The following is a 27,806-nucleotide window of genomic DNA, read 5'->3' as shown; positions in this document are numbered from 1 at the left end:
CAGTTTCCATCTGAACCCATATTTTGTTCACTGTGATAATAAGGACCTCTATTTTAATTCCCCATTGATCAAGAAATGGAGTTAATTCTGGATTCTCAGATGCCAATATAGTGTAATTAAGCTAAGTTGTCCCCTCCGTTCTACTCTCCTGCCTACCACCCTAGCAAGCACTAATCACCTATTGCCTAAACTATTACAATAGTCTACTTATCGACCTTTCAGTCCAAAGACTCTTCTCTTTTCCAATCTGTCCTCCAGCAGCTTCCTAAGTAATATCACTAAAGCACAGGTCTGATCACGACACTACCCTGCTCAAAAATTATTAGTGGCTCCCTATGGCTAATAGATATATTTGGTATTTGAAGCCCTTCATGATTTGGCTCCAGCACATTCATCCATCCAGTAAACAGACTGCACTCCATACTTGAAGTCTATTGCCTGCCCACCCCTAGCTCTCAGACTCCCTAACTCCTTTCTGGGCTCAGTTTGAGTGACCTCCCATATAAGGCTTTTCCTGATTCTCCCTGGTTGCTAGTGAACATCTCCTCTCACAGTCTTCATACTGGAAATTATCTTTTATTTACTTTGTATATATTTTGCATTGACTTTGATGTGAATGTATTATTTCCCATAAAAATGTGCAAGTCCCCTGAGGAAAGGGAAGATTTCATTTTTATCTTCGTGTTTCAGCATCTAGCACAGTGCCAGGCACATAGGCGTCGGGGCTTCATAAAGAGTTGATTGATTTCAGTAGGGCTTGAAGAAATGAGTTGTCCCTTGATGGGAAGCCAATCACCCAAAAGCTAGCTTGCAAGGCCAATTATTTTTTTTTTTAGAGTAGAATTCATGAAATTATCTAGTTAGGGCAAAGAGTGGATTCAAATCAACATCATGTGGGAATATCTACACTGTTGAAAGCAGAGACAGCTAAGAATCATGTTAAGCTACAATACAGGGAAATTCACAGAACAATTTCTTTTCTGACTGTCTCCATCTGTGGCAACCATGTCAATAATGCAGAAGGCTCTCTAAGGAGCAGGGCTATAATAAACAGAGGAGGGCAGCCAAAATGGAGTCTTGAAAATAAAATCTCCAGCAACATCACCGGATTGTTTCCTTGCATTATTAAATATTTATGTGACATATTGTGTCATGTGCATTTATGGGGCAAGGGATAAGCAGACCTTCATTTTTGCTTGTTTGTTTACTTTGGATCATTGTGAGCAATTCCTGGCAAGAACTTTGTAATTTGTAATTTTAGAGACTCACAGGGCAGTCAAGTTACTTGCCTAGGGGTACAGGTGTCCCAAGGAGGAACTGAGCTCAGGCCTTCCTGTGACTCCAAGGAGGGCCCTCTATTCATTGGGCAAAACTATCTTTATCATCTTTGACATAACATAGAATTATGTCCTATATGTTACAATAGATAATTATGTAATTTAATAACAAGTACTGTCTTGTTATGACTACTGATACTACTTGAGAAATCCCTATGTGATATTAAGTATAAGAGCTCATGTCATTCAAAATACTAAGGAACTCAAAAGGAATGTGTTTCCTGGCCACAACAGCCATTTATTACTATAAGAAAAATTGCTGAAATTGTCTCATAAAAATTGAAAATGCCATTAAATCCCCTGAATCTCAAAATTAGTAGGGACCTCATTAGTCAGGGACTTTGACTCATACCCAAATCTAAATCCCCTCTACAACAGAGGATTCAAACACATGGAATATTGTGTCACTCCCTTGTATAAGACAACCAGATTAAAATGTAATTGGGAAATATTTAACAAAACAAATAAAAATACAATAGAACAGATATAATGTAAATGTGTGGTTTTCTAAGTCAATATATAGACTACTTGGATGCTTAAGTAGGATGAGTTCAACATCAACATCCCTAATAATTGACAAAGAGGAGGAACCACCTACTTCCTGAGGCAGTCCATTCCATTTTTGAAGAGTTCTGTTCCTTGGAGTGCTTTGTCCAAATAGGTCTAAATTGGCCTTCTTGCAACTTCCATTCATTGAAGAAAGCTATTATGACTTCCCCAAGTTTTCCCCTTCCTTAGTGTTAATATTTCTATCCAACATTTTATTATGGGCAAATGATTTTACCAGGAGCAAATAAGTACATGGCACCTTCTTATTTTCTCTTTTTGTGATTCAAAATTTCAGAAATAATTAAAATTCTAATGTCTAGTGCAAAGGAAAAAGGGTTCATGGATTTAGAACAGGGAAGGGTCTTAGTTGTCATCTTTTGTAACCCCTTCATTTTTATAAAGTAACTAAGACCAGAGAGATTAAATTACTTGGCTGAAATCACAATGCTAGTAAGTAGCAGAGATGGAATTTATATTCATTCAATCCTTTTGATTTCAAGTCCAGGATTCTTTGTACCATGTCACGTAGGTCTCTGTCCCCACAATGTCTATTATCCTAACTAGTCTTCTAATAGTTATTCAAAGAAAAAGCAAGACTAACCACTACCTTAATATCTTGAAATACAGATTTGGAGATGGTAGGAGAGAATAAATACTTTCAAGCAAATATACATTGGAAAAATAATTTGTATGTTTTTAAAAAATGAAACCCTGACTTTCAGGCTCAGAATCAATATTGGTTCCAAGGCAGAAGAGCAGAAAGAGCTAGGCAATGGGGGATAAGTGACTTGACCAGGGTCACAAAGCTAGGAAGTATCTGCATTCAAATTTGAACCCAGGACCTCCCATTCCTAGGCCTGGCTCTTTATCCACTGATCCACCTACTTGCCCCTCGTACATATTTTAAAAGGATAAGCAAGATTCAGGAAAAACCAGAATAGGTTCCCATACGATACACTGAGTTGTCTAATTATCTTTCAGTGTGTCTATAAGTGTATGTGTCTTTCTCTTCTAAGGAGATTATGAAGTATAGGATTTAATAGTGGGGAGGGACTTTGAAATCTCCTAGCCTACATTCTTCATTTTGCAAATGAAAAAGCTGAGGCCCAAAGAATTGAAGTGACTTTTCTATGATCAACGAGGTATTCCACAATCTTGACACAAAGAGTCAATGAGTGGTAGAGTCAGGATTTGAGCACAAATTTTTAAAAATCCAAATCCAGTCCTTTTTCCAGACCTCATTTTTGAGGTTTTACTTGTATTTGGCCTAATGCAGTCACTGGTTACTCTAGCAAAGGTAATAAATGAATTAAATGGGGAATAACCTGAAAGGCCATTAGGAGACAGCACTTCTACAGTGACAACATGACACTGTAGAAAGAGTGCTCTACTTGGAATTTGGAAAATATTGTCTAATCCTACATCTGGCACTTAATAGCTATATGATCATGAGCTTAACCTCAGTATTCTCATCTGCTAAACAAGTCCATTAATACCAGTATTATCTATTTCAAAGGGTGATTGTGAGGCTCAAGGGAGATAATATATGTAAAGCATTTTATAGCCATTAAAGCATTAGATAAATATCCATTATTATGATTGGAGGTGGTGGTAGTGGTGGATCAAAAAAGGAATAATTTTATTGGCTCCTTTGCTAAGGAATGCTGCTTGCAAAATCCATTATCTTGAATTCTAAGATCTGGTGGGCTTTGTGACATCATAGCTTATTAAGCGTATGTATATTCTACATTCTAAATCCTATTAAATCCAGATATTCCAGGTCGGAAAATCACCAATATTTTAAGTATTCTGGTGATGCCTCTTATTTCTCCCATCTTTTACATTCTGTGCTTCCTAGACACGGAAGCATTAAAAATGGGATGACTTGATTCATCAATATGTTTCACTTCTGAGGTCTAATCATATCAGCTTTGAAACTCAGTTATTCAGACCTCAAATATCAGGGACCTTTCAAATAACCAGGCTCATCTGTACACATTTGGTAAAATTCAATTGAATCCACCACCTTAATGAGATAACTGTATCATTAGGCACAACTTGATTAATTGGTGCAATTTAGAAGAGGCTGGAATAGGTCATTTCATACTGTGGATTTTCCTAGGTAATAAACACATGTTGATGCACACAACACGCATGTACACAGAAGCAAAAACACCCCAAACCCCACTGAATAAAAGCAGGTTATTCAGAGAATTTCCCTTTTCTCGCCTCTCCCTAGTGTACCTAAACCAGAAGAACAGCAAGAAATCCCATTTTCAATGCTACAGATTTGAAACCTAAACTAAATAGATGTTTTCTTCAAAGAAGATAAATAACATGTCAAGGGGTTGCGGGATTTTTTTTTTGTTATGGTCATTTTGTTTTTGGAATCTTACTTTTGATCTTATGATTTCTGAAACTGAAGGCAAGTAGTCCTCATAAGAGCCATTTCGATGAAAAGATTTTTTCAGCTGAATGGTGGACTGGAGAAGTTTTAGATTTTCTATAAAGAAAGAAAAAGAAATGTCATTTTAGAGCATGCTTAGTATCATTTAGGAAACCATTCTTTTGAAACACATATGATTTGTCATAAAGATATTTTGTAAAAACAAAAGACTGATACCACTGTGATTAGTTATTAAAAAATGAAACTATGCACTTGGTTTATTTTATTTTATTTTATTTATTTATTTTTTTAAACCCTTACCTTCCGTCTTGGAGTCAATACTGTGTATTGGCTCCAAGGCAGAAGAGTGGTAAGGGCTAGGCAATGGGGGTCAAGTGACTTGCCCAGGGTCACACAGCTGGGAAGTGGCTGAGGCCAGATTTGAACGGAGGGCCTCCCATCTCTAGGTCTGGCTCTCAATCCACTGAGCTACCCAGCTGCCCCCAGCACTTGGTTTATTTTAACAATATTCTTGGATGTACAATAAAGAGACAAAGCTTTTTCAAGTAAGAATATACTTTGGGGGACTTTTTGTCATTTATAATATACTTTTATCTCTGACATCTTTTGGTACATTAGTAAGCTGAAATACTTTTGGAAAAACAGGTACATAATCACTTAGAAGTAAAGTGTCCTTTCAACCTTGATTAATTCATGCCTAGTAACCAGAGGTTAGACTTAGTATTTGTTTGCTAATGAATCCTGACAATTTTTTAGTAGGCAGAAGTATACCTCCTAGAGTGAGTGCAAAAAAAAAATCCCTTAAAGAAAAAAAAAGAAGGGGGAAAGGAACATTTGATTAAATACAACCTTCATGGTTGTCTACGCAAGCAGAAAATTGAAAAAGAAAAAGAGAGAGAGGATAGGAAGCAAAATGGCGTGCCATCACTTCTACCACTCCTTCAGCCAAGGTAACTTGCATCTCAGTTTGCAAATGTGGCTGAATCATCCACTTGTAGGGTTTTTTGTTTTTGTTTTTAATTTGAGCAACTGAAGAAGGTCAGAGACTGGCATAGAAGAAGGCTGTGTTTACAATACTTAGCATCTCTAGACACCAGACATATATAGTTGTTATTAATAACTTTAGTAATAGTAGGAAAATGGAAATCTCCCACATTTAACGTTTAACTCCTTTTTTTTTTTCAAGGGAACTCCAATTTTATGAATAGAGATGAGCAAGTCTTTCCTTTTTGGTTAAAGACTTGATGTATTTTCTGGTATGAAAAGGTTTTCCAAAATTATGAATAATATTTCTACCATTAAGAAGAATATTACCTGGTGACCCGTTGGCTAAATTGTCAGTTACATTTCTCACGCAGATCAAGTAGGGCAAATAAGGACTCTCAGCAGAAATGTTTAACAGGGCATCTTCAAAATTTTCCAGAACAAGGAGCCTGTGGAATTTTTTTTAAAAAAGGCACCAAATTACACTAAACATGAAACAAAGGCTATAACTTAGAAATTCCAAACTGTTATTAAGACATCTTCTTAGTACCTATGTTGTGATGTTGACTGATTTTCCCAATGAAATCACCAAGAGAACATAAATTTAACGCTGGAAGAGCCCTCTGGGGTCATCTTGACCAACTCCTTTTTACAGAGAGCTCAAGTGACTTGCTCACTCAGTTACATTTACTTTCCCCAGAAAGCCTTACATGATTGATCCTAAGAAAAGAAGTGTTCCCTTACTTTGGATTCATTCAGCACTTAAATTTTCAATGTATAGCTTATGAATTCATTAATGTATTTTAATTAATCAAAGCAAATTTTACATTGATTTTAAGTCTTATGAATATTTCTATACACACAAACAAGTTTGAAAAATATAATTAAATTCAACAAGTTATTTCTTAGAAGTCAAATTATAGCCAGCATAGCTTAATACATTTGTAGAAATTATCTTTTTTAAAATTTCCTTCAAAGTTACTAGTTATAGTAAAAAACATTTCTTTTTAAAAATTAGTTGCAACATATATATATAATTAGTATGTCTTTTTTGTAATTGGTGTGTGAATTGGTATGTGCATATGCATATATGTGAATATATTTTATCTCTCCCACAATATATTGTAAGCTCTATGAAGGGAGGAGTTCATTTTTTGTGTTCCCCTGGCATTACCTTTATAGAATCCAGCATGTGTCATCACAAGGTGGGTATTTAATGAATATGAATGACTTTGTAACAGCTGCTTTGCAACAAAATATGAGATACATATTAATCAGTTGGATTTTGATTTTATGTTAAATTGTATTATATTGGAATAGAAGTTCTATGGGACAACTAAGAGACCTGGATAAAGTGATGGTCCTGGAGGCAGGAAGACCTGAGTTCAAATCCAGATTATGATACCCACTAGCTGTATGACCTTGGACAAGTCACTTAACCTTATTTACCTCAGTTTTTTATCTGTAAAATGATCTAGAGAAGGAAATGGTGAACTACTCCAGAATCTTTGTCAAGAAAACTACAAATGGGGTCATGAAGAGTCAGACACAACTGAAAAATAACTGAGCAATAATATTAGTATTATAGAGAGCTCTACAATCTATTAATAATCATTCCTCTCCAGGTTTCACTTCTAACTCCACTGATTTTCTCTACCATGCCAAAGAAATCTCTTCACTCTAGATCACTCCATCCCTGGATTTCTCACAATGAAAGTAATCTCTGACCCTGAAACCTCTCCCTCCCTCCAATTAGTTAGTAATTCCCAGAATCTCTATTTTTAAGGAGGATGCTCAGACCAATCAGGTTTTCATTACTTTTCAGTCTGGACTCCTGACTGAACTTTTTCTACCATGCCACCATTCCTAATACCTTCATTTCTACCCCCCCCCCCCAATCCCTTCTTCTTTTAATTTCTTTTATGTATTGTACTTCCCAGTTGGTGGTACAGTGGATCAGAGCCCTGGACTTGAAGTCAGAAAAACTCATCTTCCTGAATTCAAATCTGCCCTTAGACACTAGCTGTAAGACCCTAGCCAAGTCACTTAACCCTGTTTGCTTCAGTTTCCTCATCTCCAAAATGATCTGGATCAGGAAATAGAAAACCACTCCAGTAACTTCCAAGAAAACTCCCAATAGGGTGACAAAAAATTTGAAATGACTGATAACAGCAAATGTTCTCCAATTAAATTAAAACATAAATTCCTTGAGATCTGGGAGAATCTTTCTGCTTGTCTTTGTGTTCCCTGTGCTTTAATTTATTGCCTGACACAGAATAAATGTTCAATAGATGCTTGCTGAGGTGTTGTTTTGACTAATAATAATCAACATTTATATATATATATATAATTTGAACCTCAGAACAATCCTGTGAAGCAGAGGCTATTATCACCCTGATTTTATAAACAGAGAAGCTGAGGCTCAGAGAAGTTTAATGACATGTTCATTGTCACACAGCTGGCAAGAGTGTTTAAAGCCAGATTTGAATTCTAACTCCAGTGCTCTAGTCCCTATGCTGCCTAGCTACCAATTAGATCATGGGGATTTTTGTGACAAAATTTTGATGAAGTCATGCCTTATAATTATTTCTAGACAGTTGGGATTGGAGACTGATAATCAGAAACTGACAACACTAGATATTTGAGAAGTTTTCTTTTGAAAGGAAAGAAGTCCCAGATAAGTCTCAGGCTGTAATGAATCTGAGACCCATAGATTATTGGGTGTGCATGAATTTCTGAAAAGGCCTATCTACAGAAATATGCAAAACTTGTTTCTTCATTTATCATGAAATGGCACATAGACCTTTTTACAATTCTGTTGTCATGGGAGACAGAACTAACACCGGGCTTATAGGTTAACCATGTAATATCAGGGTTTTACTGTTTCTGGTTATTGCATGGGATGTGCTTGGACCCACAGTATTGATTGCTGAATTCATGTCATAATGATCTATCTTATTACAGGATTCTGATGTGATTAAATTGTACTTAGAGCATATTGCCCTGGGGCAGAGTTTTACAAGTGTAGCAGTCCACCCCTAGCTATGGGCAAGGGAAACTGTTGGTATGCACAGATTGCCTTAGAAGAGAGCATGCTCAGGCTTGAGCATGCTCAGTATTGCACATGGCTGGGAAAGCCTCTGACCCTTGACCCCAGCTTCCCCCAGGTTAGGCGGGAACACAGGTTTCTTTGTGCTCACCTGGTTAAGAGAAACCACACCTATACCTTGTCATTAACCAATGAGAATCATCCCTTTGGTACTGTGTATATTTGCATATCAAAGACTATATTTAGCCCAGCAAGCTCTGCCTCTCTCTCTCTCTTTCAGGCTAGCTGATGGCTGTCCTGGCAGGAGCTTGGCCTCTGGCCTGGCCAAGCTCCATCTTTAAATCTTCTCTATCTCTCTTTCATCTCTCTGACCTGTGTGGTATTAAATGTGGATCTCTGGACTGGTAAAAGCCTTTGGAAGGGTCCTTTGATCAAAGCTTGGCTGTGGCTTATGGAAAATTAATAAAGACTCATTCCTGCCACTTCATATCTCTAATTTGACTCCGTCATCCCCCTCATGGTATCTAAAACTTCTATCCTGTCTCTATCTTTCTACCTTAAAGCTTCTCTCCCCTCTGAGGAAGCTTTAACAAGGTATAGGTTCAGGAGGGAATCCAGAGGCACCTAGGAAGGAGGATGATAAGTAATTTATGTTTTAATTCTAGGGAATGCTCAGAATCACCCAGAAGGGAGGGATATAAGAAGCAGGCAACAGGAAGCCAAATGAAAGAGCATTAGTTTGGGGTCTAGAAATCTAGATTTAAGTTCTGGTTGGGTTACTAACTTATGTGACCTTGGATGAGTCATCTGGGCCACAGGTTCCTCATTTATAAAACAAAAATGTTGAACCAGGTGGTATCTAAGATATATATATGCCTTTCAGTAGTATTCTGCTGTGTTCCCCAAATATCTGACTATTCTAGAGGGCAGAGTGTGGGACTAAGCCTTATCCTTTCATTCTTTTTTTTTTGTGATAGAGGGGACTGTATAACTCAAAGAAAGACTAGAAAGAAGCCTGCAGAGTTTCAGATCATCTTTTTTAAGAAGAAGCCAGGGTCATCCTCTGGACTGTCAAAGAGTGGAATGTTGAGGAGCAATATATTCTATTGCATGCTTCCAGGTCCTAAAGCTCACACAACCCTCAAATTAGAACTGGAAGAAATCTTGCAGATCCTCTAATCCAATTCCATCAATTTACAGATGAGGAGATCCCAAGAGGTTAAATGACTTACCTAAGGACATATAAACAGTGATAGTGTTGGGATTTAAATTAGGATCCTCTGAATCCAAACCCAGTATTCTTTTCATTGTATCACTCTGGCTACTAAGGATGTCACTCCTTCAGTCTTTCTCTACCTTCCTCCCTTTTTTCTTTTCCTTTCCCCACAGTGTTCTTCTCTTCACCCACAGTATTTCTTCTGAGTCACAAGAGTGGCAGACTAAGGACCGTTGAAAGTTATTTTTAGTTATTTGTATGACTAGACCAAGTCATTTTGATTCTATATTCAACTTATCTCTTGCATCTGTCCTTTTCTCTCCACTCACAGTCATCAAGCTAGGTGAGTCCTTCATCACTTCATTGGTGTGATCATTGCAATAACCTCCCACTTGATCTCACTATCTTTAGCCTCTTCCCTTAGTTAGTGAAATAATCTTCCTAAGGAATAAATTGGATCATGTTAATAGTCATCAAAGATCTTCAGTGATGACCAATGGTCCCTGGGATAACATGACATCTTTATCTTGGCATTCACGGTCTTCCCCAGTCTGATTTCAGTCTACTTTTTGAGCCTTAGTTTACTTGACTTGCCTTCATGTTCTCCATGTTTCAAACTATACTTTTGGTCATTTCCATCTCTCTCTTTCCTGTGCATTCAAATAAGGGCTCCCTCATAGTCAAAATATACTCCATTTCCTTTGCTTGCTAGAATGCACCTTTCTCCAAAGGCTCATTTCCCACAACTTCTTCATGAAGCTTTTCCTGATTGCTGGTGCTCTTTTTGACCTCCAATTACTGTAGGTTATACCACAGGCTGTCTTGCTCAAAAAGAATAAAAGTTCCTTGAGAACAGGGATTTTTTTCATCTTTTTCTTTTTTATCCCCAGTGCCTACTTCTTCACCTTGCACATAGAAAACATTTAACAGTGTTGAATGGAATAAGTCAACAGTGTCTGTAGTTGCTTTTGTTACCTATGTTGACCATTACCTTTTTGAACTATTTTGATTGCTCAGGCAAAGTACTTATTCAGTTAGGGAAAAAACTATTTAGACTTACTGGGCAGCCAGACTGCTTGGGGATAGCTTCTCTTCATCCTCCTCCTTCCAATGAGATGTTGTATTGCCCATTCCATCTGAAATAATAACACTTCTATTGACATCACTTTAAAATGTTTTTTAGCTTTTTTATGTTGTTAACTTAGCAGTAGAAGCTGTCTAAGTCTATTTTGAATTAATGAAACAAGAATAAAATCTTGGAGTTTTTTTTCCTATTAGGAGACCATGAGATGCCTTTGATTTCTAAACTGTTAGAAACATTTATAGAAAAAAAACACAAAGATCAAAGACCTGAATTTGTAACAAATTCTAGTTTCACTCAAACTCTAGAGTCAAAGTATCTATTCTCCCTAAGGCTTGGAAACACAAGTGGCTATTGTACAATAAAAGTAAGATCAAATGGTAAATTAATTAAGGGGGGGCTACTGCTAGCATTTGGGGCTCTGCCTTAAACATATTCTTTTAGTTAAATTGAGTTCTGCTTAGGTGCCTGCTAACATCACTGTCTATTACTCCACAAGATCTTTGACCTTTCCTAAATACAAATTCCTTATATGTTCGGAATTCAGCTCAAAATGTAAATTAGGTCGTTAGGGGTTCTTTCTTGACTGGACTCAAATATCATCAGGACGCATTGGGAAAGAGGTCAGTCTAAGGCAAATTATGTTGAAGATTTAATCCAACCCCTTGCATCAGCCCTAGAAATTAAATGGGTTGCTAATTCAACTTACTGTGGAAAGTCACATTGTGAAACCATAAATACAATTGCCATTAAATCAGCATTAAAAATGAAAATGTACTCAATGGTCACGCCATAAATAAAAAACATGCATTACTTTGATGCTTTTATCTATCTCATTTGGCAAAACGTTGCCATTGTGCTTCTCCTCATTACAATCACCTTCTCTTGAGATACTTTTCATTCTTTATAAAGAAACTAATACATCTCAGTGATTGCAGCTTTTAAGTTCAACCTAATCTCTTTCAATAGGATGTCTTATTACTGGCTCTAATAGCTCTTTTGTTTTCAGCAGTTAATATATTCTAAAATTGCCTATGAGGTCTTATTGCCACAATATAGTGTCATTGTACATCCTGCCAATCAATATTGCTAGCTTAACTTCCTCTACTAAATAAAAATAGCTCCCCAATTTCAAAAGGCTCTGCCTCTATTTCTCTTCCCAGTCATGCTTCCATAGTGATTGCCCCTGGTATTGCCATTTAGTTAACAACTTTTGTCTTCTCTGGTCTCCTGCTTAAAAGTTTAAATCTCACTGGTCAAGAGGCAAGACTTGCCCGGCTCTTTTTGAGGTAGAGGGAATGATTGTTCCCTTGAATATCTAATTCAAAAGAGAAAGGAAGCATGAATTAAAATGAAAGGTTAGGAATGAGGATGCCCAGAAGAGAAAAATGTCTATCATGGGTGGTAAACATGTTTGAATGAGTGCAGTATACCAGTGATCTCTTACAATACTCATAATAATAATTGTAGTAGACATTTATAGAGCACTTTAAGGTTTGCAAAGAACTTTGCCTTTGATTTTTTTCATTCTTTTTAGGGTTCACTTTGGATCTACCACTGGGTTCCCACATAATGCTAAGAAAATTACTTTGCTGCCATCTATAAAAGACTAAAGGAATTTCTCTTTCTTGTTCAATTGATAAAATGAATAACTAGGAGAAATGACTTTTTAACATGTGAATATTAGACCCAACCCTGATGCCAAGAAGGGAATAAATTGACTTTCTCAAGGCAAATTTGGTCTATCATCCCTAAGGGGCTATAAAGTATCCTCGAAGAAATTATGTACTAAATAGATCTTAATGAAGTGTAAAATTTAATGGACCTTTATCAAGTCAGAATTTACTTCTTTTTCACTGGGGGGATCAGGCATGTTTAGAAAGACTATACATAAAAATCCAGCACAATAATAGCCTTCAGTAAGCAGGGTAGGGTATGGTTGTGGATGTTTTGCTAAATGGAAATTTCACATTTTACAAGAAAACAGACTGCAAATGAGTTTGCAGAGGTGAATTTTGTTCTCAGAACCAGTATTCCAAATTGCAAATTCTTTTTTTTTTTTTAATCCTTGCCTTCTCTCTTAAGAATCAATACTGTGTACTGAAGAGCAGTAAGGGCTAGGCAATCTGGGATAAATGACTTGCCCAGGGTCACATAGCTAGAAAGTGTCTGGGGCCTTGGTTATGACCTCCCATCTCTGGACCTGACCTTCACTCTACTGAGCTACCTAAGTGACCCACAAATTATAAATTCTTAAAAGCTCACTATGTTGAATGAAAATTCAAGAACCCAAAAAGCTCAAGCACACCAAAATTACTATGGATCACTCCATTAAATATTTTAACTAATGAACAGTTTTGCTTCTTTTTGAGACCATCCAATGATCTCCCTGAAATTTGCAAAAGCCCACTACCACAATAAAGAATGTGTTTCAGCTGCTGGAATGGTAATATTGTTCTTTGAGAAAAGTTGAGTTATTATTATTATTTTGCTGTAAGTTAATCACGAATACTACTTATTCCTTTGGCTTCAAAAAAGTACTTGAAGAGTTTTTGAGACTTTTGTCCTTTGTGAAATTTCATAACTTTATCACTTTGCTTTATAATTACAAGGTGTGACTCTGAATACAAAAAAAGAGAAGAATGGTGAAGAGGAACTTGAAGAAGGTGCCTGAGATGTTAAAATGCAAATGGAAAGATCACAAAGAAAAATAACTGATAATGGGTTACTGAGCTGACATTCAATATTAGGCCTAGATAGCTTGAGTTTTTTTTTTGCTAATGTTTTTAAAGATCATTAAAAGACACATTATTCCAAAGTAGCTAAACTATAACATTGATCCTGCCCATTAGTCATCAATACTATAATTAGAGGCAGAAAGAAAAAATCTGTAAAACTAATAAAACTTTCCATTTTAGTTTCTGCTTTTGTTCTGCTGTGCTATTTTCAGAATTCCTTTGCTTCCTGCTTTTAATTTGAACTGGATAATAACTGTGTTCAGGGTCAATAAAGAAAAGTAAGCACTGTAAAAGAAGCACTAATATTGCTTTTATTGTTGTCCAAAAATTTTAAAAACTACATAGTGCAAAATCATACCTATGGAAAAAAGTCACAAGACAAAGAGTGTGATTTCTTTATTCATTGACACAGTGGAAATCAGTGAGAATAAGAATGTTTGTGAAATAGGAATTCTTTTAATCAAATTCCAAACTATCCCTTTGCCTGTATGCCTGTAATATCTAATGCTATTCTTCTATTTACCACCAATAGAAGGCATTTGTTTTGATTTGTTTCTGAATGGAGATGGTGGATCTACATTGGTCCTCATATCTCTGACTTGACTTCTTTAAAGACGAAAGATACAAGTTCAGAATGAGAACACGCATTACTGTATCTTTGCCAAAGACCACATCCATCTATAAAGCAAAGTGTGTTGGGGAAAAGAAAGAAGGGGAAAGGAAACAATAACAACAACAATAACAACAATAACAAAAGTAAGTAGAGTTCAGTTGAGTTTAGGTTTGTTTTTTTTTTTCAACCCAAAAAAGGCTCATGGTTGCTTAAATTAAATGAGGCCAAATCTCCTAATTATTACTGTTTTCAACACATTGAAGCATCTTTGCTAAAGTGGAATTGTTGATATTAGTATTTTGTTGTTGTTATCAAAGAGGTACATACATACATATACCCAGGATGGTCATTTCCAAGTGTAATAAATGAAAGTAAAATTATTGAATGTCTTAGGGAGTGGTTTCTATCATCAAACAGGTTTAATAAAAACTTAATCCAGAACAATCTATTTTCCTGATTCTTTTTCCATCTTCCCACATTCGGAACATTATTTGGAGATAATCTGAGATATCCCATTAACAACAAAGGAATCCAAGCTTTCATGCTATAGTTTTTACTTCATTCAACCTGACATGATTCCCAGGTGATACGACAATAGATTGACTACAGTAAGAGTAAAATGGCATACCTTGGTCTGAAGAGTCCAGAGTGAAGAGCAGATGCTTAACAGACCTCTGGATGGTTCGGAATCCTTCGTTATTCGTGACACGTGGAGAAACCTTCTGCACTACCAACAGAGCACTAACGAGTTGAAAAACAATTAAACCAGATTGTGTTTCAAGGTTTACAGACAGAAACAAAAGGTTACTCAAGTGGAAAATGGCTGGAGTGTAGGAAATTATTCCTATAACATAACAGACAAGAGGCTGCCTTTGTAATTTAATTACTTGTTTGTCTATTCAGGCACAAAATCCCAGCATGGTGTTCTCAAGCCTGAGTAGAGCATGACATTCACAGAAAACCCACAGCCTCAAAGTAGCATTTGTTTTTTGGAAAGGCCAAAAATGAAGTAAGTAAAGTTCACATTAGTTTGACATTCTGCAGTTAAGATTACAAATGAGAGGCTAGGTAAAGCAATTTTTTTTTCTTAAAAGAAACAAGAAAAGATTGGAAATCATGTTCAAGGTTTAATAAGAGAACCATAGATTTGGAACTAAAAGAGATCTCAGAAGTCATCTAGTCGAACAGCCTGATGTTCTAATTTAGAGCCTGTTAAAAAGAATGAATTTAAGCAATACTGAGTAGTGGAATGCATAACGACATTTTTAAACATTATTTTTTTCAATATTACTCAGATTTTAGCCAAAGTTTAGACTGTATCCTCTAACTCATCCACAGTCAGTGAGAATGTGGTTACAGATTGTCTGAGAGAAATAGGGATCTTTTTTCTCTTCCAACCTATGATTTCTCTGATGTAAGGTAAGGAAATCCCCTAGTCCAAGAATTCTTCTAAATTGATGGGAGCTAAAAAATAAAGGCCTAATTGATTTACAGCACTCATATGTATCTGTGTTTCTTCTTATAGAGCTTCTAGGACTGACAGAGAAGAGGAATAATTAGCAAATTCATTCATACGTGTTTACACTTTTTTCTTCCAAAGTAATGGGTTGCTTAAGAAAGTTCTTTTTTCCTGATGACAGTTATTTGTAAATGAAAATATATTTGCAAATCTACATGCATGTTTATATTTTGCAAGTGCTGAGTTTTAAAATACAGGTGTCCTTTCTAAATGAGAGCTGGGAGGGATCTAGGAAATAAGGGTAAATTTTTTAGCTTTTGTATTCTTTTTGAAAACTTTAACTTTTTACTTATTTAATTAATTTAAAAACCCTATTTTCTATCTTAGAACCAATACTTGATATTGCTTCTAAGGCAGAAGAGTGGTAGAGGCTAGGCAATTGGACTTGAGATTTTCAGGGTCACACAACTAGGAAGTGTCTGAGGTCAGATTTGAACCCAGGACCTCTCATCTCTAGGCCTGGCTCTCAATCCACTGAGCCACCTAGCTGTCTCCTTCTTATTAATCTTTGATAAAGAAATTGTGCATATTTATAGTATTAAAAGATAAAATATATTGATATAATCAATACTATACATATATTTTATTCATTACTAAGTTTCTAAACTTTTTTCTGCATTATGTATTGGCTTTCCTATGTCAGCTGTACCTTCCACAAGACTCTCCCCCAAAATTCCCATTTAATTTCTTTTGCCAATATGTGAGATATTGAAACCACGATGGAGAAAATCAAGATGTGGAAGGGATACCTGTACTTATCAAGGAGATAGGCATTCAACATTTTCATTTACTTAGAATGGTAATCAAAACAAAAGGCATGTAAAATTATATGATCACTTTTTGGCAGTCAAACTGAGATGTAAGCACATACATAGGATGAATTTTCTAATTGTTCTCTGTTGCAGAAACTAACCTGTAATTAGTATTTCTTGTGGATATTTACATATATGCAAATATTTATGTGCATTTACATCCATTTGCACATATGGCTGTAATATAGTACATATATGTGCATTAATGAAAATATAATATACTTATATAATTTTCCTGTCTCTGCTGCTATCTAGCTGTGTTACCTTGGGCATATTTTTTAACTTCTTTGAATCTCAATTTAAAAAAATCTGTTAAATAGGGTAAAGAATCCCTTGCCCTCTCTACTTAGAAAATTGTTCTAAGGATCAAATATAAGATGCCAATCCATTGGAGGAAATATTGTTCTGAAATCATTTATAAATGGTAGAGTTTTGTACAAATATACATAATAATCAACAGTAATGATGGTGACAGCTATTATTCAGTCAATAATCAATAATCTCAATTTCCTAAAAATAACTGAAGAGCATTTTGCATCCAAAGGAAGCACTGGACCAACAAATTGTGATTCAGATCAACTGTAACTCATTTTGGGCAACATCAGGCTTCAGTTGCCTTGGAAATAGTATTTCAAAAGACAATAGAAATAACTTCTTGGTAAAACAAGTATCTTTAAATTCTAATAAATGGTGGAAAACAATCCTTTATGACAGTAAAACAATAGGGAGTGAAACAACTTGCCTAAAAACACATAAAGTTCTTTAATCTTAGTAATTATCTCAAGTAAAACATGAATGAGAATGATCTTTGTCCAAGACTCTTATCTTTGAATACTTTGGTGTTCACTGGTATTAAAGAATTTGATTTAATAAATTGAGATAGTATAAATCTAGTCCAAAATAGCAAAATGCTTATTCTTCGATCCTCACTGTATAACTTAATTACGAGGCAGCTAAGTGATGCCATGGATAAAGCAATGGAAGGCTCACTTTCCTGACTTCAAATACAGTTTCAGATAGTTGTGTGATCCTGGACAAGTCACTTAACCCTGTTTGTTTCAGTTTCTTCTTCTGTAAAGTGAGTGGGAAAAAGAAATGACAAACCACTCCAATAGCTTTGCCAAAAAAACTCCAAACGGGGCCATGAAGGATAAGACACAGTTGAAATAACCGACTAACAAAATAGGTGGTATGGTGACTAGAGAGAGTAATGGACCTGGAGTTAAAAAGTCCTGAGTTAAACTCTAGTCTCAGATACCATCTGTGTAATGGTGAGCAAATCATTTAACTGCTTTGTTTCCTCAACAAAAAAAATGGGGGGTTTCCAATGGTTGTTGTAAGAATCAAATGAGATTATATTTGTAAAAATTCTTAGCACAGTACCTAGCATATAGTAGGCATTATATAAATGCTTATTCCCCTTTTTAAAGCACCAAAAGATTTCCAAGGGCCTTGAATTTATCCTAGATCATTAAGCAATTTTCAATTCAGGAATAGGTTAACTATACAGCATTTATAATTCTAATATTAAATCTTGGAATTGGTCTTCTTTCTTCTACTAAGTCCTCTCAGGGCATGTTTACAATTTGGGCTAAAAACTTGCAAACCATATGTAAATAATAGAGTGTGGCTAACTTTTAGCATATTTGTCAATGAATGGATTTCGTATTCAATGGGAATGCAGTACAGGAAATAGTAGTCTTAGAAAAGACTTCCTCCTCCCCAGCATTCCTTTCTGCCTTCCACCCCTGTTTTACAGGGAACTCCCAGGTAAGGAAATCACTCTATTGAGGAAGATCAACACCTGCCCTAAAACTTGCTCTCTTAGAGCAAGGATTGACAAACTAGGACAAGGGGAAGAATAGTTTTTATGTACTTGATAAATAGTTTGCCCACCCCTGTTTTAGAGAATTGTCCAGGAGGAAATGAAAGGTTAAATAGAGTCATCTGGTGAATATTAGAGTTGGATCTGACCAGGTCTTCACAACTCCAAGGTGGGTTTCATATATCATTAAATCCAATGTCATCGATTTTAACCTGGATCTCTAAAGGTCCCTAGAGCTTGAATTCTGAATTCTGACTATTGAGAAATACTTAAATCTGAACTTTTTTGTCCCATTTGGGAATCTCCGTCCAGTTTAATCTCATCATCTGACTTGGTTGTCAATGTTTGCTTCTCTGAACAAAAAACAAAAAACAAATTCCTTTTCTCCTTCCTCAAAAAAAAAAATACTTTCCACAATTAATTATGTAGATGATGATGTTTCATTTAAAATGTTTTCTCCCATAAATTTTCTCTCCTTCATCCATTCAAAGTGGAAATTTCTAAAAAAATATCCATAGGAATGGTAAAGAAATGAAAGGAAAATTATTCCTTTGTTGTTATTCAGTCATTTTTCAGTTGTCTGATTCTTTGTGCTCCCATTTTGGTTTTTCTTGGCAAAGATACTGGAGTATTTTGCCATTTCTTTCTCCAGCTCATTTTACAGATGAGGAAACTGAAGCAAATGAAGTTAAGTGACTTGCCCAGGAGCACACAACTAGTGTCTGAGGCCAGATTTGAATTCAGGAAGGTGAGTATTCCTGACTCCAGGTGTTGTACCTCTAATCCATTTTGTCACTTAACTGCCTGCTAAGGGAATGGGACACTTGGTAATACATATCTGAACCCAGAAATTGCTTTGATCTTCCCTTGTATAGCTTTTGGGAGCTTTCCATTTTGCTTAATTATGTCACAATGGCATCGTTATTGAAATCTGATTTGGGTGATTTGGGATTTGGAGTTTTGTCATTGAACAAAACAATCCAGAGGAAATAAGGAAGAATATTTATGAGGCTCATTTGTGCCTATTACTTGTTCACTAAAGACCAGGACAAGAACAGTGAGACCATAAACTAAGAGATAAATATTGTCAAGTTTGAGGGAAGTTATGGCTCTTTAAGGAACACATTGCCAGGAGAGAAACATTAATAATGGGGACCCAAGGAGGGTAAAAGGTTTATAAATTAGGGACAATTAAGTAACCACTTAAAGAAAAACAGTGGTTTAGGACCAGATAGGACAATTAAATAATTTTTGTTTCTTATAAGCTGCTGCTCTTTTTTTAAAAAAAATTCTGTCATGAGCTAATACATGGCATCTATAATTATTGTCTAAGAACACATACAATTATACAATTATCATAATAAACATTTTTCTATACATTAAAAAAACAAAACTAGAGTAAACACAATACTAATAATAGCTAGCATTTATAGAGAGTTTTAAGGTTTGGAAACATTAATTTTAATTATTATCTCATTTGACTCTCACAACAACACTGGAAAGTAGTTATTATTATTCTTCCTATTTTACAGATGGAAAAATTGAGGTGATACAGTGAATTTGAACTTAGATTTTACTGATAACTTTCTGACTCAAGGTCTAATAATTTATGCCCCCTACTTGCCTCCTGGTCATTTATTCAGTACTCAACCCAGAAGTCCTTCACTCAGAAACCCACTATCTACCGTCTCAGTGTAAATCTCTCTCACATATTCACATGACTGGATGTACATGTGAAAACTCTAACTGCCTGGGTTTTATTCTGGAGCATGGCCCCTTTCCCTATGTTGACCACCTCTTACTAGCATAACTTAGGGCAATTGGGGGGCAGCTGGGTAGATCAGTGGATTGAGAGCCAGGCCTGGAGATGGGAGGTCCTAGGTTCAAATCTGGCCTCAGACACTTCTTAACTATGAGACTTTGGGCAAGTCACCTAACCCCCAATGCCTAGCCCTTACCACTCTTCTTCCTTGGAACCAATACACAATATTGATTCTTAAGATGAAGGGCTTAAAAATAAATAAATTAGGGCAGTTGTTTCAAACTCAAATAGAAAGGAGGAGGCCACTAAAAAGTACATAAGGATCTTTGGGGGTTATATATTGATTTAGCAACCCCCAAATTAACATTATCTGTGTTCTCTTATATTTTTATTTACTTAAATATAGTTCTCAAATGCATTTCAAGCTGCTTGGACGTGTTATGGTCTGCAGGCTACCCAAGAGCTCTGTATGTGACATCTCAGGCATAAGAGATTCTCAAACACTGTTACAGAGAAATAAATTGGTAGAGAGACTTCCCTCTTGCAGATTTACCGCTATCCCACTGAAATCACAGGTCTAGATCTCCCTATCACTTACACATTACAGAAGGATTCGCTTTCTTCTATTGATTTCAGACTGAAAGGGAAAAGATTGTGGAATAGAAGATAAAGTGACGAAACAGTTCGGTTCCACATTCTTGGGAAGGCAGACTAATTTTGCAAAGGAATGTAAGGACAGTGATTACATTTCAGACATTTAAAACTGAATGAACCATGTCATGTACTTGAAAATGCCCTGTAAAGAACATTCTGGCACAAGATCGACAGGACACAGTCCAAATCGACCTTCATTCAACTTGCCTCTGCCATACCTAATGTCTGTGATTACATGGTGTAAGATTGTATGCTTGGCATTTCAATGAACTAAATACCTTTCAGCGACCTTCATAGGTGGCCTCTTCACTGTGTTTGTAAACAATCCCTTCCCATTTGAATTTCCCATTATCTTACCTGTTTGCCTTATGGAGAATATCCAATAACTCCTTTAGTTTTGTGTCATCTTGAAACAAATTGGGGACGCTTGAGAGGAACTGCCACAAAGCAGTTTGGTCCTGTAGTTGTGAAAAGAATGACAGCACTTTGGCTGATTCTTGGAAGACTATCATCTGTTTGTTGGGGTCATTTGAGATCTGAAAATAAAGAATCACCAAAGGAATGAAAAAGATATTAGAACAGTTTTCATCATCTTCACTCACTGATTTGGAAAATGTCAAAAACCTAGACTGTGTAAAAAATGCTTCTTTCTGAGCTTATTCCATTCTAAATGGTCTCATTTTTTAAAGTCCCAACCTTCACTTGTACTTTTACATATAACAGAACATTTTTTCTGTATTTTTAGAATTCATTCTACATGCCTACAGTAGCAGAGGATCAGCAAAACTGTTTTCTTCCTCCAACATATTCTATGTGTTATTGTTGAGAGAATTTAAGTTCCTTGAGAGCAGAAACATTTTGTTTTTCCTTTTGATTCCTCAGTGTTTGGTATAATGCATAACCCATCAAAATGATTGGTCATAAACTTCCATAAAATGGGAACTTTCTTTTAGGTAAGCAAAAAGAATATTAAAATAGATACAAGTTCTGACATCTCTTTGTGATACATGGAGAAGGGAAATAAATGTTGTAGTTATGGGGAAGGTTCTTAAATATAAAATATCATGTTTAGATCCCTGATTTAGGACTTGGCTCCAGTACTTCTTCCTACATGAGGTCTTTCCTGATTTCTTTTTTCCTCCCCCTTAATATGCTCTCCCCCACTACTGCCCTCCATTCCAATCATTTTGAAAACACTATTTATTTGCTTATCCATGCTGCATGTTGTATTCCTTTGTTAGAATATATGGTCTATGAAGTTAGGAACTGTTAAAGTTTCTCTTTGTATACTCAACATCTTGCAGATAATGGATTTTCAAAAAGTTCTAATTCAATTACGTAACTAATGTTTCTTTGAGAACCACAGGAGAATACCATTGGATAGGATTTGTAATATTTTAAGGGGAATATTCACCACATCCAATTTGAATCTATCATTGAATGCCAGAGCTGAAAACGTTAGAGATTACATCTGACATCTTCCTCCATTTAATAGATGATCAAATTGAAGATTTTAGAATTTAGGAAGTGGCAAAACACAGATCGGAAGAAACAGGTCCAGAAAAACCAGGTCCAGACACAAGATATCCTGATTCCCAGATCAATGCTCTTTCTACTACTTTTCAAATTACTTTTCTCATGAATGCCTCATTACAGGTTGTTACACATTACTAATTTTTTACTATTGCTACACTACATGACACAAGTCACACATTTTGAGACATTTCTGTTAAGATCTCAGACACATGCTGTAGGAAGTAAGTAAGGGATAGAATACAATTTCATAGATTTGCTTTAAGAGGAAAAGAGGAGAATTTGGATACAAGCCCTGGGGGGAAAGATTCTGGGGTTTGACTGTTTTACTGTCACTCCTGTTTTGATTGAGCTGGGAGGAGAATCTTTGCTCTGGCAATTTTCCCTTGGCAATCCTAATCTTGTGGAAAGATTAGCGATTCCTTGATTTGAGAATTTGCCTTGGAGTATAATGTGTTTTTCCTGAAGTACAGAGAACATCTGCCTGGGATCCATTTGTCAGAAATCCACTTGGCTAAGGTAATCCCAAGGGTTGTCAGCTGGGACTCTGGGTTACTTAGTGAAGCCAACCCCAGGCTTTAGGTAAGGGCTCAAATATGCCTGTGAGTCCTTCCTCTTTATCCTTTTGATAAGCCATAATAAGTAGGCTAATTTATAGTCAGATAACTGGGTTTTTCTGGATCTTAGGTAGAGAAAAGGAGTTTAGAGTACCTCCAGTGAATTCTCAAAAAGAAGAAATAATTCACTGCAAGGTGAAAGAGGGTGGGTGGAGACTAGATATATAGTCTTAGGAACCTAACTACTATCATTTCCCCTTTACTCCTATTATAAAAAATAAACTTTGTTTGTAGAGCCCAGGGGTTTTGTGCTTTACTGACCCTGAAGAGGTCCCTAGGTGGGTGGTTATCATCTACCATCCATCCAGAAAGGATTTTTATTTCAATGTGAAACCCAACCCACACTGAAACAGAGCTTTATCTCATTAGACATGAGGCAGGACTGCCTTAACAACATTGCAGTCTTTTGGATCCCATACTGAAATCATGGTAATTCAGCATAAGGAAGGATATTGCATAAGATTAGACAATTTAGGAAAACACTGAGGAGACACAACTATAATAGTGAGATGTGACATGCTGAGAGCAGGGAAATGTTCCTGTAAGCATTGCACCATTGATGTAGGTCACCCCCTGCCCTTTGACTCAGAGTGACTCAATGGTGGAGGCAGGATGAGAAACAAGTGATCTTGATTCTGTTAGTCAAGCATTAGCAACTCACCTGAGAGAGTTGGTTTCTTAGTTCTTGGATGGATGACTCTAAGAGGGTTTTGTTGGAAATACAAAAGTGGTTGAAAATATTTTTCCCTAGAGTGTTCCATGAGAAAGTTTTATCTTCTGTATATGATGGATGACTCTCACAGATTTCTCTTCTTAGGCTTTCTGAAGTTGAATTTTGCTTTAGTGTCTAGAAAAAGGAAACAATAATTGTAGTCAGTATAAAGGACTCAAGTGTTCAAGGATTCTTGGTAATGACTTTTACTAAAACTGGTCTATCTTAAATATACACCAAGTTCAAGGCACACCATCTAACAATTTCACTTAGAGTAATATTTTAAATACAATGAGCATACATATGAAGGAGTGGGTGAAAGAGAAGTAGGGAGAATGAGAGGGAGGGGAAAGAAGGAAGAGGAAAGAAGTTAAGGGGAAGGGGAAGAGAATTTTGGAAAATTCTTATCACTATTAAAAATATAGGACTTGCTGTTTTATTTTGGGATTTTGGTTTTCTAAGAGTATGTTCTTACAACAATGACCAACATGGTAGTGGGTTTTGTACAGTAATAAAAATTCAAAAAAATTAAAAAATACAAGACTTAAATAAGCTACATTTAAACAAATTAGTTTTCCTTCTCTGACTAAATATCTAAATGTACTATGGAATGAAAAATCTCTGCCATCAAAAGAAGCATTTAGGGCAAGGACCTGTCTTTCTTTTTTCCTAGCTAGGAGCCAGTGAGTCTCAGGAGTCACCCCTGCATGTGAGACTGCCCAGGAGGTCAGCTACTATCTTTGAACTGCACCAAAAAAGGAAGTCCCTCAGTATAATTGTTCTAAGAATTCAAAGTGTTTGTCTGTGGTTTCTAAATTTGACATTCCTCCTTTGTGATGTTTCTTTTTCAATTGAGTTATTGATCACAGGATTTTAGAGCCAAAACCAATCCTTTCATTTTTCACAGATGAAAATCATGAATCCAGAAAAGTTAAGTTTAGAGTAGATGGAATATTGGCCTAGTTCTTGGGAGGCTCAGATTCTAGAGTTGTAGGTCTCTATCATAAAAGAATTGTGTGACTTTGAACAAGACACCTTACTTCTATGGGATTCAAATTCTTTGTAAAATGAAAGCGTTTTACTGGAAGAGCTGTAAGGTCTAGCTTTTCCAGTTCCAATACTCTAAGATTCTAAGTAACTTGTTCAAGGCCATACAGGTTAGATTAGCAAAATCAGGAACAGAAATGAGATCTTCTGACTCCTGATCCAGAACTCCTTTTACCTTCCCATTTTTCCATTACAAAAAGCAGGAAGGAACCTAGAAAATCCTGTGAATTAGTCGAGTTGCTTATAATTAGCAAATGCTATCAAATTAAAAGTTTTAATAATGGAATCCCATAGGATCTCTTATTGCTAGGGAGTCCCTGATGTGCCACTCTTAGCAACCTTCACCTGATTATATTTATCATGTTCAATTAAATAGTAGGGCATTTGTAAAGGCATATTTTGCTTTACTCCTATATTCCACAAGAATTTAGTGCCTGAGCTTGATGAACACAAAATTCATCCACTGTGTCCTTTGTCTCTTTTGCTGGCTTTATCTATCACGGGAAAAGACAGAATAGCACAGTCCAGAAAGCACTGTGAACCATGCATTTTCCATACTTGCATTCATTTACATTTGTATCATACAAATACACATGAAAAATATCCTAGAATTATTCATCTAATCATTCCTGGAAGAGCAATAAAAGAAATGATGGAGGAAGGAGAGAAGAGAAGAAGTCAAGATTGTTGAAAAAGGTACTCATTTGGCATCCCCCTTCCTATACACCTTGCTCTAATTTTTATAACGTGTGTGGAGCAGAAAGACAACTGACTGTTGACTTAGGAATGACCCGCATTCAAATTTCACCTTCAAGACTTACTGATTATGGGACCATCAATAGGTAATTCAACCTCTTTGAGATCCAATTTCCTCATTTGTAAAATGAATCTAATAATGACATTGCCTATCTCAGAGTTGGTTAGTGTGAGAATTCAATAAAATGATTTTGAAAACCTGAAAGTGCCGTATAAATATCAACTATTATCATGAATTCTTTTATTGGAATTACTGATTTATTTCTGTATTCACTTGTATCTACAAATGTATCATCTCATGAGAATTAAGAAAATCTTATAATTTCATCACTATTGAATAGTCTTATTGAGGGGACTCAGTTGGACAACAAACATTTATTAAGTATTTAAGACACTGTAATAATTGGGAATACAAAAAAAGGCAAAAAAAAACAAACCCCAACCCTGCCCTCAAGGAGCTCACAATCTAATGGAAGAGTTAACAAGCATACATGTAGAAACATCTTGTACAAATACACACAATAGCTTTTGAGATGCTGTCATTTTTTCTGACTTAAATGCAAACCAGCAGAAGAGAAGATAAAATGAGACAATACTATTTTCTCCTACTTTATACATTGACCTTGAAGTGACTTGAAAAAAGAATGGAGATGCCATTTTAGAATGATTCCAGAATAGAATAGACGCTTTATAATGTGCCTGGATTAATTCCCAGATTTCCAAAGATTGGATTGGACTAAATGTTAGCAGTTACCTCTCTTTAAACCCATCAACATTAACAAGGGTCTTTGTTCTCTACCAACCTCTGTTGGGGTGATACCAGGACAGGGAGACATATCTATTTTGTATTTCAATATGCCCTTTATGTATGAGTAAATGTATTGAGCTGTCTATGTTATATAAAGGGCTAGCTTACTCCTAAACACTTGATGTTTATAAACATATACATTTTTGATGGTTTCAATTAATGACTATTAACTAAATTCAAATACAGGATATTCCAAAAGCCCTAGTACTGTTTTAAGTTATTAAAATTTAAACTGTTAGGATAACTAGGCGGCTTAGTGAATAGAGAGCCAGGACTTGGAAACAGGAGATCAGAGGTTCAAATCTGGCTTCAGACACTTTCTAGCTGTGTGACCTTGGACAAATCACTTTACTCCCATTGCCTAGCCCTTCACACCCTTATGCCTTAGGACTAATACATAGTATTAATTCCAAGATGGAAAGTAAGGGTGTATATATTTGTATATATATGAGAGAGAGGAAGACCTAAGTTATATATATATATACATATATGTATATATATATATAATATATATTTACTATATATATAATTACTGCTTAAAATTTTTAAGCTGCTAAAAATCTACACTAAGGCTTCTGGGCCACCTTGTCTATTTTCCTGGTGCTCAAAGGATAGCAATGAATTACTGCACTATAATTCTAGGCAGCATGTAAGACAAGCAATATGACCCTTATTTTACTGATGAGCAAACTGGAATTCAGAGTAGTAAAGTGATTGATTGAGGGTCACATAGATGGTATCAGAGCTAAAGTTTAAATCTATGCTTTTTTTTAACTCCAAGCCTAGTACTCTGATCACTAATAATACTAATAATTTAATTGATATTTATTTAGTGTTTCAAGGCTTGAAAATATACTTTCCATACATCATTCCATTTAGGATTCACTGTAACCTAAAATTATTATCTCCATCCTATTGATAAGATGACTGAGGCTCAGAGTGGTAAAAGGTGGTACAGTTGAGATAGAGTGTTTACTTAGAGTCAGGAAGACCTAAGTTCAAATCCCACTTCAGATACTTGAAAGCTTTACAACCCTGGGGAAATTATTTACTATCGCTGAGTCTTATTTCCCCATCTCACCCAAAAGGGACTTGATGACTTCTAGGGGTCACTTTCAGGATCAATGATCCTAAGTAGTTTGCCCTTGCCCACACAGCTAGTTAGGGTCAAAGGTAAGATTTTAATCCAGGTCTAAATGAAGTATATAAATTTGTGTTTTGGTCCTGATAGGAGGTTTCATTATTTTTAAATATGCAAAGCTGATATTTTCTTTATTTCTGAAGAGCCCCCAAAGATATATCTATCATCCTGCAGCTTTGGAAACTTAAAAGTGAGCAGATGGACTTGAACTGATTAGCACTAGAAATTTTGCAGGTAAGGTTTCCTGAAGATGTTATTAAGGATAGAATATTTCTCTCTTTGGGGAAAGATTTGCAACAGCAATCTTCCATTCTCATTTTTCTGGAGGCAACAGTGTGAGTGGGTAGGCAGGTTTGGTGTACTATTTTAGCTTGGTTTTCTTTTCTTTCCCTCTTTAAGGAATTAAAGGGTCATATCTTATGACACCCTTCTTCTTGCCAAATAAGATCTCCGATGCTCACAGGGGACTTATAAGTGAATGAAGTACACCAAAAGGCAGCAAATATAGGAGACTCGCAGGAATCTGGTACTCTTTAAATTCAGTTTCTTATGTAGGAATATATCATGAAAATACCATCCCAGTCTCTGATTTCATAATTGAAGGATGCTAGACTTTAAGGACTATATTCTCTGAGAAATCAAAGGC

At 35.9% G+C, this 27,806-nt stretch overlaps 1 protein-coding gene across 1 annotated transcript in view; it reads right to left on the bottom strand.

Annotated features, from left to right (window-relative positions):
* Positions 1-27,806, bottom strand: part of ABCA12 (ATP binding cassette subfamily A member 12) — a 242,256-nt gene that overhangs the window by 109,748 nt on the left and 104,702 nt on the right. The window contains exons 6-11 of the mRNA XM_007501784.2: positions 23,358-23,543; positions 20,904-21,082; positions 14,603-14,715; positions 10,603-10,678; positions 5,608-5,726; positions 4,283-4,389 (exon numbers count right to left, since the gene is read on the bottom strand). Coding sequence (XP_007501846.1) covers positions 4,283-4,389; positions 5,608-5,726; positions 10,603-10,678; positions 14,603-14,715; positions 20,904-21,082; positions 23,358-23,543 — 780 coding nt within the window. The remainder of the gene's footprint in view (positions 1-4,282; positions 4,390-5,607; positions 5,727-10,602; positions 10,679-14,602; positions 14,716-20,903; positions 21,083-23,357; positions 23,544-27,806) is intronic.

The sequence above is a fragment of the Monodelphis domestica genome, chromosome 8 (genome assembly GCF_027887165.1).
Source record: "Monodelphis domestica isolate mMonDom1 chromosome 8, mMonDom1.pri, whole genome shotgun sequence".
Lineage (NCBI taxonomy): Eukaryota > Metazoa > Chordata > Mammalia > Didelphimorphia > Didelphidae > Monodelphis > Monodelphis domestica.
This window is presented reverse-complemented; position numbering and strand designations above follow the sequence as displayed.